Raw genomic sequence first — 16,203 nt, forward strand, 5'->3', positions numbered from 1 at the left:
TCAACAGTTTCATTGTAAGAACAGAGACTCTGGAACTAGATTGTTTGGGTTACAATCTTGCTTATCAATAAATAATACGTGCTTCATGAAGTTTAGAATATTGAATAGGGTGATTATAAATGTGACGTTTGAGAGCAGCATTACCAAAGATTAACTGGTGATGTCTGTATGTATAACTTTAGTGAGTGTTCTGACTTTTCTTTTTGATCTGTATATTAGAATAAACATCTGTAGCAAAATATGTATTTCTTTTTCAGTTATTAAAACAATAGCTACTAGACTTATGCTTTCTGAGTTTTTTTGTGTGCTGCAAAGCAACTTGATGTTTACCTTTGTCTAAAGAAACAGGTTGTTCAGGATGTTGATCTTGGGTATCAGATGAGATTGGGTACATTCCAAGTGGTGGGGCTGTAGCCTGATCTAGAGCCACAAAGTTAGGAGCTAAACCAGGATGAGCAGGACTGGTACAGTTGATAAAAGCAGAGGTAGAAGTGTTACTTCCCTGATGAACAGTCATTCCAGTTCTTTTTTATTGGTTTGCTGTTTTGTGTAAAGTCTGCTTTGCTGGGGACTACACAGGCAGTCCCACACTACTAAGGCCTCGCTTTTTCCTTTTTACGTTTATAGAAGTCTTTCACTTTTCATTGTTAGTCTCTTGGAATAAACTAGCTGTGACTCTTAATTTTATTACCTTTATATACGACAGACCCTTAGCCATGCTAGCGAAGAGAAGAAGAGAGAGAACTCAAATTACTAGCATACGGGATGAAAAAGGCAATATCACAACAGACACTTCAGAAATACAGAAGATAATCAAAAACTATTTTGAATCCTTATACTCCAATAAATTAGAAGATAGTGAAGGCATAGATAAATTTCTTAAGTCATATGATCTGCCCAGATTGAGTCAGGAGGATATAGACAACCTAAACAGACCAATATCAATTGAGGAAATAGAAGAAACCATCAAAAGACTACCAACTAAGAAAAGCCCAGGACCGGATGGGTATACAGCAGAGTTTTACAAAACCTTTAAAGAAGAACTAATACCAATACTTTTCAAGCTACTTCAGGAAATAGAAAAGGAGGGAGAACTTCCAAATTCATTCTATGAGGCCAACATCACCCTGATACCTAAACCAGACAAAGACACTTCAAAGAAAGAAAACTACAGACCAATATCTCTAATGAACCTAGATGCAAAAATCCTCAATAAAATTCTGGCGAATCGGATAGAAAAACATATCAAAAAAATTGTGCACCGTGATCAAGTATAATTCAAGCTGACTTTAAACTGATACATGCATCTTTTGTTTTTGTTGCTGTTATTGTTGTTTTGTTGTTGAAACTAGTTCAGAGCATTTCCTGAACTTGCAGTTCCTTTCCTGAGTTTTCTCCTGTTACCTGAAACCATAACATATTTCCTTTGGGCTTTTTTTTTTTTTTTTTTCTTCAGCAGCTGGTCCTCAGTATAATAGAAAAGAAGTTTTTTTGTTTGCTTGTTTGTTTTTTGAGGTGGCTGGTGGTGCTATTTTTTGTTTTCTTCTTTTATCTTTTATTTTTGTATGCCTTTATTCTCCTCTTCAGTGGCAATGACAGGGAAAAAGCTAAACTCTTCTGTTTAACCTCGTATTCTTTGTGCTCTGCCATATTCCTTCTCAGATAAAATTGACCTCACCTTTCCATGAACACTTCAAATCAATCTTAATGATTTTGTTGAATTCATTACATAGGACTGACTTATTCTGTCTTGACACTTTCTTTTTTGGCTTGGGCATGTATTTCTATGGCAACTACCTTCCCACATTTAAACTTCTTTTTCCCCGATACCACCATAATTTTGCCGCAGTAGTTTTGTGTTTACAAAAATAAATTTTATGAAAATGCTGACGTGCAATTTAAATTCAGGATTTGAATCCAGAAATTGTGGTAACTCCAGAATACCCCATGTGACAGTTTTAGGAGGTGAAATATATGGGAGGTAATTAGTTCACGAAGGCAGAGTCCTCACTGTTGGGGTTAGTGCTCTTATAAAAGGGACCTTCGAGAGTTCTCTTGCCTTATATGAGGATACAAGGAAAAGATTGCAATCTGCACTCTGTTAGAGGTCTTTCACCAGAACCTGACCATCCTGGTACACTGATCTCAGATTTCCAGCTTCCAGAACTGTGAGAAGTAAACTTCTATTGTTTATACCATCTTGTCTGTGTTCTGTGTTATAGTAGCCAAAGGAAACATCTCTTTATCTCTTTTGGTAAGATCTAATTTTCCATAAAAGGAAGCCTTTTGCTTTTAAATGGTAAGCATCAAAATCTTCACACTTTTGACCACTTTTTTTCTTATCCATGAAGTTCTAATTAAATTTCATACTTTATTATAAATAAAAGTTGAACAAAAACGAAATAACTATTTTAGTCCCTCTTAAAATTAAAAAAAAATTATCTCAAACTTTATCTTATCCTCCAAGAAGCAGTTGTGTGAAAGAAAGTTTCTAGTCTAATGACTTAAGTTAAAAAATATCGGATGTGAAATAGAATATTGAACTATATTTCCCAGTCTCCCTGTAGATCATAGCCTAGAATTTAAAAAGATTTTTACATAACCACGTACAGGCATTTGAGGCATTTGCTACATGCGGTAGAAGTACAGAATGTGGAATTTCTTGAGTGATGGGAGGGCCGGGCTGCTGGGTCTTTCACAGACATAGTAGCAGTTGCAGTTGCAGTTGTGGGAGGCAGAGTTGAAGGGCTTGACAGATGAGCAACACAGTCAGATAGGGAGAGCTGGGTTCTAATAGTCCAGTTTATGGGTATTGTCATCCTAGTTTCTTATCTCTATAAAAAACATGGAATTTATGTCTCATCGTTTCATATGATGAGAACTAGAACCAGTGAGATTTTCACTAAATTGAGACTTATAGAGTGGTAGATACGAAAGATAAGCTTAAAATATAAACTGTGGGATGTGTGTGAAATTCACATTGGTGACCTCTGGTGGTTGGAGAGCCTCTATGATTGCCCATCTGTGGAGATGGCCTTGCTTATTAAGCACCTTGGACAGCGAAAGCTGAGACCTGACATTTCAACACCCCCACAAAGTCTCAAAGTAGAACTCTGTTGAGTTGCTTCTCATTTGTCAACTCTGTAGGGCATGCTTCAGGAGCCCGTAGCAGGACAGTTAGATGACTTTCTTGGGAAGTGCTGGGTGGACCGGCTGGTACATAAAGTGTAATGTTGTCTTCACAGGATCGTGATAATTAAGTGAAATGAAGCAAATTATACATAATTATTTTTAAACTAATACATAAATATTTGTTATTGGAGAGGGGGTTGACTGTTATAAGAGCTTTCAATTCCTGGGTTGAAGAGCTTGAAATTGATTAAGACAATGAAAAAATTTAATATCAACTGATACTTATATAGTTTTTATTATGTTTCAGGCATTGTTATAGGTATTTTTACATATATTAATCATTAGATATATGATGCAAGACTTATTGTTTAGTGTCTGTTTTTTGAATAAAGAAACTCAGGTATAGGCTAAGAACTTACTTAAAAAATATATATTATAGTCTAAATATATATATATATATATATATATATATATATATTTTTTTTTTTTTTAACTTCCAAGCAATTAAACCAGGATTTGAATCTGGGCCATTTAGTTCCAGAATCCATTCTGTTAACCATGATGCTATATTGAGTCCTTTGGTGATGAAGAATAGAAAGCCATTTGATGGATTTCAGGGGAAAGGTAAGATGATGAAATTAGATTTTAAGCAAATTGAGTTAGGCATTATGTTAAGTAGATTGGAAAAGAATGTAAGGTACTAAAGGCCTGACTTTTGGTGGGGTCTGTTGCCATATAACACATGTGGTTCTTTTTTTTAATAATTATTTTTTTTTAGTTATAATTGGACAATATATTTATTTATTTATATGTGGTTCTGAGGATCTAACCCAGGGCCTCACACGCTACCGCTGAACCACAACCCCAGCCCTAACACATATGGTTCTTAATAGTTACTTGAAACATTATTTTTATGTCCATGTAGTTGTCCCAAATTTTACTCCCTGGAGTTTCTGTATATGCCTTCCACATGAGTGGTATTGATACATAAGGCAGGGTCTTATGAAAGATAATTGGACTTTGCTCACTAAGGGATAGAAAATTTTGTATTTGTATTCACTTTGGAAGATGGTTCATGAAGGAAAAAAGAAGAAATATTGCATCTTAAAAATATCAGCCTGCTCACTTAATATCACTTCATATTTAGCCATTGGCATTAGAGTGATAGTATAATCGGTATGTCAAGCTGGGTGAGAGTTACTTAATGTGGTTATAATGATGAAGTATATGAGTTTGGAGATACATTGTAATAAAGGTCTTAGCAGCCTTCAAAAGAAGAAAAGGCTCTTAATTCCTGATTTCTTGTGGAACAGAGTTCAACTTGTAGATATTTCCATGATTAGATACTGGAATGTAATTACTGAAAGTGTCACAATATTCATAAAGACTAGATTCCCATTACCTTTATATAATTTGATTCCAGTTTTCATTTTTAATTCATGAAGTCAGTTTTCATCCATTTTTTGTATGTGTAATTTTAATGTGAAATAAGAAAACAGTCTTACTCTGATTCTCTTTGATTTTATCATTAATGTATCTCATGAAGCCACTTAACAGATTTAGATGGCCAGAAAATATTGTCATTTATGTGCAACTTGTCATCAAACAATTATGCTAGCTCACAAAGATTTCACACCATACCCCCAGGACTCCCTATTTACTAAGCAACTTAGGTAGGTGATGCATTCTGGTAAATTGAACATGGTGTAATGATGTGAAATTATACCATCTGCTATTATATTTAATATTTAAATATTCTTAAAAGTATGATTTGCATGTTATTCATAAAACTGCATATAGCAAAGCTTTTTGGAATCCATTTATGCATTTAAAAAGAGAAAACAGATTTCTTTGCAAGTATTCAGTTAATGAATTCTTGTTTTTTCACTAAATGTAAATGTATTTTATACTATCCCATTTTTTTATTTAAAAAATATCTTAAAATTCTGCATTTCATGATTGTGATATTTTGGGACCTAAGGAAGTTAATACCTTTTAGGAAAAATGAAATTATACTAAGTTTTATTGAAGAACAAAAGATTTTATTAATCTGCTGAACCACAAATTCTCATCCAATGGTTCTATATTAACAAATAGAGAAAATAATTTCTTAATTTGAACTCTGAAAGCCATAAATGCTAAGACCTTTGAATTAAGAAAAGCTCTAGTTCAGTTTATTACTTGAGAAAGCAGACCATTCTAAAATGGAATAAAACTGTGCACTATTTTGTGTGTATTTTGTCTGAGTTAATGTGCTGTTAAGCACTAATTTGTTATTCTTGCAATTCAAAAAGCAGGGTAAGTTTTTATGTTTAGTGTAAATATTTGCTGTTTCCATAACATTTTTGCATTATTTGGAACACTAAAACATATTAACCCTCTGTTTCTTTCAAAATGATTTTACAAAACATTCATAGTCGAATGCTTTGGCCTACGCCATACTATGTTATTGAAGTGCATTCATATTTCCTTTCAACACTTATCTTCACAGGGGAATGGTAATGCTACAGTTTTTGCAGCTTATCCAGACAGTTTCTTTGTGGTTTGACTTTCTAAAGCTTTCTCCAGTATTTGAGCTTGTTAAAAAGTTTCTTGGAATCAGACAGACAGACAGAGACAGAGAAGGAGAGAGAGAGAGAGTGCCATAGTGTGAGAAAAGGAGGGAGGTCTGTGAGCACACATACTCTTATCTCTGTGTCTGTGAACCTGTTTGTGTTCATATTGTATTTGAAGCAATGCAAATTTAAGCACTTAGTATCATTAGCCATTAGGGGAATGCAAATCAATATTACTCTGTACCTATTAGGATGACTATAATAAAAAATATGGATTAAAAACAAGTATTGTTGAGGATATGTGATATCAGAGCCCTTATACACAGGCAGAAAGAAAGTAAAATGGCACAAAAAATTTGAAAAACAATTTCTTTGTCCCTCAGAAAGTTAAATATTGAGTTGCCACATTATCTACCACTTCCAATTCCAAGTATATACCCAAGAGATCTGAAAATGTGTTTATATAAAGAATTGTACATGAATGTTTGTAGGAGCATTATTTATTATAGCCCCAAAATTGAAGCAACTGAAATGCCAATCAGGTGATGATTAGATAAACAAATATGATATATCCATGCAATGAAATAATTGACTATAAAAAGATGAAATATTAATTAATACTTGTTATAGTATGCATGGATGAACTTTGAAAACATTATGCTAAGGAAAAGAAGCCAGACACAAGAGGATACGTGTTGTGTGATTTCATTTGTATGATATGTCCAGAAAAGGCAAATCCATGGAGACAGAAATCAGATTAATAGTTTTCAAGGGCCGAGGGATAGGAGGGAGAATGACTGCTAATGGATTTGAGGTTCTTTTTGAGGTTATGAAAGTTCTGGAATCAGTACTGTCATGGTTGCACAACCTTGTGAACGTACTAAGAACCACTGGATTTTATACTTTAAGAGAGTATTTATCCGGGCTGAGGCTGTGGCTCAGCAGTGGAGTGCTCGCCTAGCATGTGCGAGGCGCTGGGTTCCATCCTCAGCACCACATAAAAATAAAAAAAAGGTATAAAGAAATCACATCAATCTTTTAAAAAAACCAAAGAAAAGAGTATTTTTCTTTGTTTTTAAAAATCAAAGCTTAAGCATCTGGAGAGTCAGATATTATCAGAAAAGTACTAAGCCTGAGTAATAGTAGGCCTTTGATAAGCACTTGCCAAATGACTTGAACAAACTTACATTTCCCCCATTTTTTTTTTTGAAATTTGAAGAAAAACTTTATTGAAGGTTTGAAAAACAATCCCTTAAAGATTGACTTTTCCAGAAAATTGTAGACCCCCTATGATTTTTAGAGTATATGTTTAAAATACATGAAACTTAAATTTTCCAAAGGTTTGAAAATAGTATTCAAGTTATGGCATTGATCTTTCTGAGATATGTAACGATCCGATCCACCTTTTCTTAAGTTTTACAGAAAAATTCTTACAATTTAAGTGAATAATTTTTTAAGATTTGTTTGTGCTTATATAGAAGTCTCAGTCTTTGAACAGCATTTGATTATTCTCATTAAGATTCTGTGTTCTCTTTCTTTCTTGTAAAATTAATTTGGTTAGTATTAGACACCAAATTGGGAATAGAATTTATAGATGGTATATATTCTTACAATTTAATAATCTCAATTCTTATTGAACATTTAAATCTGAAAATTGAGGTATGGATTGCCTTGGTAAATGATAATGATGAAATATTTTCTGCTTTGTAAGTAGAATTGAAAACCACTATAATTAGTTCCTTTTCCCTTTTTATTCCTTTCTTTCCCCCTTGAGACACATTGGTTTCCCAAGTTATGAATTCAGTTTCTTTTGTTTGTTCTAGCAGCTTAGTTTTTCTTATTACGTACCTGTTTAATTTTTAATTTCTCATTATAAGTAAATATGGTTAATTTTCTTATCAATATTTCAAGAAATCTTTAATTTCTCTCTGCCACAACCTTGATACAGTGCTGTCTAGTGTGTATTACTATGTAGTGAAAATGCTATTTTGTTTTGTCAAATAGTTCTAGCAAAGCAACTTATCAGTACATTTTAAATGAATCAGAGGTTTATTTCTGTAAAGTTGAGATAGATGTTATAACACTGTCCTGAAACTAAAAATGCTAAGTGGAATAATATGCATAGTGCTATGGGAAAGGTTGTTAAAGTTGCAGGAAAAATACTTAAATATGAATATATTGGTATTCATATATTAATTAGTTTCATTTATCATAAGATGTAGATGCATTAAAAATAATAATCTTGAATCATTTGGGAAGTGCTTTTTAAGCATGGAACATATGCCAGTCACTGTATATTTGTGGTGATCATGTGGTTGCTCTGGGCAACTATGGTAATCAAATTGGATAAGGTATTTCTTGCCCTCTGCCATATATGCTGCAATCATAAAAGTTCCTTTGACCTCTGAGCACCCATGAGGCTGGAGTAGAGTGTCTGAGGCAGAGACTATCATGAAATGAGAGCAGAAGTGGGCAGGGCACTAGTGTTCATGAGTGTATAGTTTAATAAAGAGTTTGAACTTTATTCTCAAGGTAATGATAAGTCATTGAAAGCTCACTGCAGGGGAGTTCACTTCAGTTTTGTGCAAGAGTACTTAGCATTGGTGGTAAATGTTCTAGTATTTGGAGAAGTAGAGAATCCAGTTAGAGCATTTGTTGTAATCAGGCAAATTATGCTTGTGGCTTAGATCAGAGTAATTACTAGTCTAGAGCTAGAAAAAGAAGTAGATTTATTAAAAACTGTTTGGAAGAATTGGATCAAATGAACAATTTCTATCTCATATATTAGATATATTAGAATGAAGAATTTGTCCTAGGTATTTGTACTAACACATCTAAAACCAAATCAAAACATCTTATCAGTTAAAAGGAAATAATTCTGATATAAGCAGTAAAAGGGAACATTAAGAGGAAATTTTTCTGATTATTTATATATATATATATATATATATAGATTATATCACATAAATTAGGCTAAATAAGAATCTAACGTATCATAATGAACTCTTCTCCTGTTCTTGTACTTTGTTTCACATTTATTCCAATAGGACTGATGTTTTGGGTATGCATGCCAAGAGATGACAAGAAACAGAAATTGGGATTATTTTGATTAACCTGAGTATTCTGGAAAAAAATAAGGAGTATCTGAATGTTTTTGTATGCAGCCATGAATTGGAGTGAATGGTATAACCAGGCTGAACTACATGTTGCAAAATAGTTTACAATGTTTTATAGAACCAATTACCAACAATTTCCTAATAACCAATAGGTGGTTTATGGTTAGAGTCTACAATATGAAAAATGTTTGTTTTCTTCTCCATAGCATGGCTAGGATGATACTTCATTTTGTGATTAGTATATGGCTTGTTGCTGTAATGTTCAGAGTCAGGTGTTCAGTTGATCCTGAGAATTAACAAAACTTTATGGATGGGATTTAGAGATGGGAAAGTGATGAGGGCATGTGAACAACTTGATAGATGGAGATTCCATGTCATGAGATGGGGCACTGAGAGGAGAAGCAGAGTTGGAAAGGGTGTGTTCCAGTGTCTATTTTGGGACATATCGAGTCTGGGGTAGGGGATGTGTGTAGGGAGGCAGGGAGTGAGGTGACCAGCCTGCTCATCCTTGAGCTATAATACAAGTTAGAGTGTATAAGTCACTTCCAAAACCAAATAGATGGTATAGGTTTTTAGTTCCTAGACAAGTGGCTATCACTTATTATTCCTTTGTGGGCTCTCATATAGCACAGCACTGAAAACATTTTTGTGAATTTGATAGTTAGGACATTAACAATATTCATTATGTAGCCAGTGCTCACTTTTTATGTTGTTTTCCATGGTGTTCCTAGGACTATGCTTGTCTTGCCCACAAGGTCAAGTTACAGATTCAATCTTCACGTTGACCAGTGGGGTTCTCTAAATTATCCAGTGACAGGATAAGTAATTTATCATCAAAAAGGAAACTGTCTTATTGACTTGTTATGAAATAGGAGTGATTTATCTTTGCTACTTAACATTTATGTTCTACTTATTCACTACTCTAGTGGCCTTTGTAAAGTGGAGCCTAAAAAATATTATGTTTTTATCACTTTTACTGTGGTTAGATCTGTTTTTTGCATTAAGTATGCATTCACTGAGGATTCAGAACACATAATATGATTCATCTTTTGAGTTACTGCTAACAGTTTGTTTTTTTGTTTGTTTGTTTGTTTAGTTTCCTTAACATACAAATTGTCATTAGGGGCTAGAATTTTAAGTGTTTTGTTCTTTGTTGTACCTCCAGTGCCTGACACAGGGACTGGCATGCATTTAGCACTTGATAGATATTTATTATATAAATGAGTAAAAGAAAAAATGGCTGAGTCATTATTCTGTGGGAAAGGATAATTTACTTTTCAGAAACCAAGATATCAAAGCCGACTGTATTGTTTCTTAAATTCTATTTTCTTTTCTTAAATTTTTTTTGTTTGTTTAATTACTCAGCTTTAAAGTAAGAGTAAAATTATGGCATTTGCCAGTAAATGGTTGGAGTTGGAAAATATCATACTAAGCAAAATAAGCCAGTCCCACAAAACCAAAGGCCAAATGTTGTCTCTAATATGTGGATGCTAATTCACAATAAGGCGGGGGCACTAGGAAAGAATAGCATTACCTTAAATTCTGTTTTTCCTGTAAGATTAAGTCCCTGAAATCTGCAGAGAAATCAAGTCTGAAAAATATAAAATTGGGACTCATGTAATAAAAATAATTATAGAAACCACAAGCGTAAAAGTCCATAAGTGTGTGCAGGAGAATGAGGATAGAGAAAAAATGAACACGTGAACAGAGAAAGGTGGATTGGAAGGAGAGAGAGGTTGCAGGAGAGCAAAGTGTCCAGTGGAGCAGGAGCAGTCAACCTGGGGGAATGAGAGGTGAGAAGAGATGCAGATGAGAGGAGACCTTTGGTGTGGTCAGAAGTAAGGAAAGTGTAATGTGAGCCTGGGTGCACACTGGGAAGAATGGGGAAGTTCCGTCCTTTGTTTTATGCTTTTCTTTACTAGTGATTGAAATCTAGGAGGAATTATCTATGGACTATCTATTAATTTTTTATTTTTATTCGGTATGTGTGTGTGTGTGTGTGTGTGTGTGTGGTTCTGGTTTCTAGGGATTGAACCCGGAGGCATTCAATCGCTGAACTACATTCCCAGACCTTTTAAATTTTTGTTTTAAGTCAGAGCCTCACTAAGTTCTTCAGGCTGGCGTGGAACTTGGGATCTGCTTCCATGCCTGCCCTAGGTATGGGAGGAAGGGAAGCTTTTTATTAAGCAAAGATATAATTAGTTTTGATTGTCTGTTATAAATAGCCCAGCACCCATAGGACCCTGTTTGCACTGATACTGAAAGGTTTATTTTGTGATTTCTTTCTCTCTCTTTCTATAGTAGAGGTTGAACGCTGGGGCACTCCAGCACTGAGCCACATATCCAGCCAATTTTATGTGTTTTGAGGTGGGGTCTCATTAAGCTGCCAGGGCTGGCCTCAAACTTGTGATCCTTCTGCTCAGCTTCCTGATTCTTTGGGATTATAGGCTTATGCCACTACTCAGCTGTTTCGTGATTTCTTGTAAGCTGGTTATTTAATGATCAAGGCACTGTTTTTTTCATTACTCCTTTTATAAATAATGATACATTCATATATACATATATATGTATATATATATATTTTCACGTGTGTGTGTGTGTGTATTATACAGGTGAACTTATTTAGAGTGATTGCAGATTCTCAGTAGCCGAAAATAAAAAGTTGACCTGAGTCCCAATATGAAAAACACCCATTTCTCCAAAGTTATTTAGGAGCTTCTCAGTTGAAAACTCATTAAATTTCTCTAATTTATGAGAATGCTACAGAGCTAATATAATAACAAATCCATTGTAATAAAGAAAATTGGTTGTACTAGTAATGGGTGTGTATATACACATGCACACACACGATAGTTTTTCAGGGATCATTACTTTGTGTGTGATGCTGATAAGAATATACATTTTTGAGTCTTATTAGAATTCTACCATTTGCAAGGGAACTAATTTTCACATAAATGGTATACTTATTATTTTAAAAGAAGAAATAATAGCTATAATTTATTTAGCACTTTGTTTAGAGTATGTTGAAGTAATCCTGGGAGGAGGAGGTATTATTCCTAAAGTGGAGAAATTAAAGTTCAGAAAGTTTAAGTGATGTTGTAGGTCAGAGAACTAGTAAGTAAGAGAATCTTTCCCTTTATTACTCCAAATTCCATTTATTGTCCAGTGTGCTAAGTTAGAATCCTGAGGTTGTCAGATGAGTTTCTTGGAGGTGGGGGCCAGGAAATCTCCATAAGAAAGCACAGATCACTAAATGAGAACCTTTTCAACATCCTGTTCCTCATTCTTTCATTTTATATCTACACCTGACCTTTATTTTTCTTTGTGTTAAGAGGAAAGACTCTTCCCTTTTGTTTCTTTTTATCTATCTCTTGCATCTTTAGTCTGTATTTCTCCTTCTTTTGTTACTGGTTTCTCAGGAACATAGATCAGTCCTTCTCCAAAGTAAATATTCTATATTAGGCAGTAATTGCTGCAAACCTGCCCATTCCAAAATCTGAAGTAAACTGAGTACCACTTATTTATATCACTGTTCTCTGAGTCAACAAATTAGGTTGGGCTCTCCTGCAGTCACTTATACATCTATGGTCAGCTAGACAGCTTTGTTTCTGGAGCTTAGGTGCACAGTGGCCAGGACCATCAGGTGACTGGAACATGTCTTTTTTCATCATTCAGCCAACTTGCCCAGCCTTCTCCACATGCTTGAAAGAGATTTAAGAGAAAAAAGCCTGCAAAGCCTCCTGAGGTCTAAGCTCAGAGTTCATGTGGTATCCTACCCCAAGTCCCAGTCCTCAAGCTGTTAGCTGAAACTTCTCACAGTGCCGCCCTGGCTCAGAGGGTGGGGAAGAGTCTATTGAACCATGGAACTCCTGTTGCTAGCTCCAATTCACCTTTTAAGACTGCAGTCCTATCACCACCTTGGGCAGAATTGTGTATCTGGGCCCTCAGCTCCCTCTCTTCTTGTGTTTAGAATATGTGTGGCAGTTGTTTGTTTACCTCTTAGTGGAAAGCAAGTTCCTTAAAAATAAGCACTGTTTGATTCAGGGATTTGCCATATAGTAGATAACTTTTAAAAACTGATTTTTTGTGTGTGTGAAAATAAAACATTTAAGAAGTTGATACCCGGCAGGATAGAATATAATGTATGCTTGAATCTTAAAACCTGCTTGTTGACATCTTGAGTATTTTTAAATTATTTTTTTAGTTGTAGTTGGACACAGTGCCTTTATTTTTATTTATTTATTTTTATGTGGCACTGAGGATCAAACCTAGTGCCTAATCAGTGCTAGGCGAGCATTCTATCACTGAGCCACAACCCCAGCCCCAATCTTGAGTATTTCTATAAAAAAATAAAATAAAATGGGAAGGGTAAAACTTCCTGGCCCAGGATTCTTAGTAGAAATTGCTTACTATTTTATACATTATCTTTGTAGGCTTTTCATTAGGTTACAAGTTGTTTTTTTCTTTCTTCTTATTTTTTTATTTTTTACATTGATTTAAAAAAAATAAATGATAGCAGAATGCATTACAATTCTTATTACATGTATACAGCACAATTTTTCATATCTCTGGTTGTATATAAAGTATGTTGACACTAATTCGTGTCTACATACATGTACTTTGGATGATGATGTCCATCACATTCCACCACCATCCATGCTAATCCCATGCCCCCTCTCTTTCCCTCCCACCCCTCTGTCCTATCTAGAATTCATCTATTCCTCCCATGCTCCCCCTTCTTACCCCACTATGAGTCAGCCTCCTTATATCAGAGAAAACATTTGGCATTTGTTTTTTTGGGATTGGCTAACTTTACTTAGCATTATCTTCTCTAACGCCATCCATTTAAGGAAGACACATTATAATCTCATGATATGTGTGTCAGAAAAGCATACCTGTCTGTTAACTAGTCCATTGAAATTTGGGATAACAATTTCTATGGTAGAATGCAAAATGAAGGAAATATGTCAGCCAGCATCCTGGATGTTACTCGGGAAGACACTGACAATTTTTCTGTCAGAACAGGAAGTATGGTATACCTAACATGAGCTTATGTTTAAATGAATTTCTTATCATGTACCTGTTCTTAATTGATGGATTTTCACATGTATTATGTTTTAGGTTCAGCTGTCTGTATGCCTCCCCATATTACTAAAATCTGACCATATTTCCTCATCACTGGGCTGTTTTCCTGATATATAATCATGCAGCGAAGATCAAGAGGGATTAATATGGGGCTCATTTTGCTCCTTTCTCAAATCATCCAAGTTGGGATCAACAATATTCCACCTGTCACACTAGCAACTTTGGCTCTCAACATCTGGTTCTTCTTGAATCCTATGAAGCCACTGTATAACTCCTGCCTTAGCGTGGAGAAGTGTTACCAGCAAAAAGACTGGCAACGTTTACTGCTTTCTCCCTTTCACCATGCTGATGATTGGCATTTGTATTTCAATATGGCATCCATGCTCTGGAAAGGAATAAATCTGGAGAGAAGACTGGGAAGTAGATGGTTTGCTTACATCATCAGTACATTCTCTCTACTCACTGGGGTGGTGTATTTGCTCTTGCAATTTGGTTTTGCTGAACTTATGGATGAGCCTGACTACAGAAGAAACTGTGCTGTGGGTTTCTCAGGTAAGGCAGACAAGTTTCTGAGATAGTAGGCATGAAGGCAGTGAAGGTCACTTGGATGCATAGGTCTCTAGTCGGTGACTCCTTAGAGGGTAAGGGTTGCTAGGCCTGCATCGTGAAGAGCATGCTGATTGGAGCACAGGAGGGACATAATTTTTGCAGCAACCGTTATATGCTGCATCATTTACTCTTTTGTCAATTTGGACTAGGACTTGCTGGAAGGTGGTTTTGTAGGAGATATCATGCTGGAACATGCACTGGCCCCATAATGGTAGGGCCACAAGAGGACCCACAGATATATTTGTGATAGGGAGTTCTCAAAAAAGATAAGTATGCCTGTGAAGCAGATTCACTGTGCACTGGTTACCATCTTGGCTAAGTCTGGTGAGACAGAATACACCCATATACAACAGATTACATGAAGAAATGTATTACTTACAGATAGGCAGCAATAGACAAGAGAAGCTGGTTCTGCAAGGCTCAGAAAGCTGCCCAGGGCAGATGGAGTCTTGACTGTATGTGTTTCTCTTATACCACAGGTGGCTTGGTTGTATTCCTGAAGGCCATGAGTTACTGAGCAAAGCTTTGAAGGACATTCTGTTCTAGTAGGGGACTAAAACAGAACCTGGACTGATCTGGATAGCTTCCCATTTATCTCAGGATGTTTCATTTAGCACATTCCAGTTATTCTTGAGAACTGCAAGCAAGAAAGGACTGCTAACAGTCCAAGGCCACCAGGAGATCTGTCATGCATGTGCCTCTCAATTTCATTAAAATAAATGTACTACACCCTTCCATGGCACACACACCATGTTTTAGGAACCATGATAGTCACTCTATATAATATATCCTATTTAATTCACGTGGAAGATCCACAGGGAGATGGCATCCTCTTGATATTGTAGTTGAGGAAGCTAAGACCCCCAGAAGTGAGGTAACTAGCTCAAGGTTATACAGCTAGCAGGTGTTTGAACCCAGCTTGCATGACTTTAGCCATGTGGCTTCTCGTCTTTCCCCCTCATTGCAGATATTTCAGGGAACTAAAATTTCCTTGAGGACTCACAGTAGGTGTTCTAAATATTAGAATGTAAAGGGAAGGAAGGAAGTCATTAAATAAGGAAATCTAATCCTCCTTTCTACTTTCCCTGCCCTTCCTCCCCTTCCTTCTAAAAATGTATCCATATTAATCTAACTGTGGGAGAAGAAAGAAAATTTTTACACTCTGCCTTCAACATGTCTGTCCATAGAGGTTAGAAAAATATACACTACTAGTAATTTTTTATTGAGTTAAAATTCATCTAGAGTAAAATTATCTGTATTAAAGTATAGAATTCAGTGGCACTTAATACCATTTCTGGTATCTTATTCTCATTTTATGTGTTATGTATTTGGTAGCACACTCTAAGTCCCTATGAACTTTTGTTAAGAAACATCAAAGGGGTGACTTCCTTGAACATTGTCTTTTAACAAAAGCTGGGTTATAAGGAATAGAAGATTATGTTTCAATGCATGAAGTTAGATGTATTAAATAATCATTGTCATGTTTAATTAATTTTCTTTGTAAATGTAAATTCCACGTTAAAATTGTTGATATTTTTATGTTCTTTCTTTCTTTTTTTTTTTTTTTTAGGAGTTTTGTTTGCCTTAAAAGTTCTTAACAATCATTATTGTCCTGGAGGCTTTGTCAACATTTGGGGCTTTCCTGTACCCAACAGATTTGCTTGTTGGGCAGAACTTGTGGCTATTCATTTCTTCTCACCAGGGTA

General features: G+C 35.3%; 1 protein-coding gene across 8 annotated transcripts in view; it reads left to right on the top strand.

The window, feature by feature from the left end:
• The window catches only part of Rhbdd1 (rhomboid domain containing 1), a 138,836-nt gene that overhangs the window by 12,205 nt on the left and 110,428 nt on the right, over positions 1-16,203 (top strand). For 7 of the 8 annotated variants that reach the window (XM_015481467.2, XM_015481468.2, XM_048808652.1 and 4 more), the window contains 2 exons: positions 13,925-14,440; positions 16,068-16,200. In XM_015481467.2, the coding sequence (XP_015336953.1) occupies positions 14,008-14,440; positions 16,068-16,200 (566 nt within the window). In that variant the 5' untranslated portion in view covers positions 13,925-14,007. Of the gene's footprint in view, positions 1-3,633; positions 3,757-13,924; positions 14,441-16,067; positions 16,201-16,203 lie in introns of all 8 variants that reach the window. The other variant, XM_048808650.1, reaches the window with a different exon arrangement.

The sequence above is a fragment of the Marmota marmota genome, unplaced genomic scaffold (genome assembly GCF_001458135.2).
Source record: "Marmota marmota marmota unplaced genomic scaffold, marMar, whole genome shotgun sequence".
NCBI lineage: Eukaryota > Metazoa > Chordata > Mammalia > Rodentia > Sciuridae > Marmota > Marmota marmota.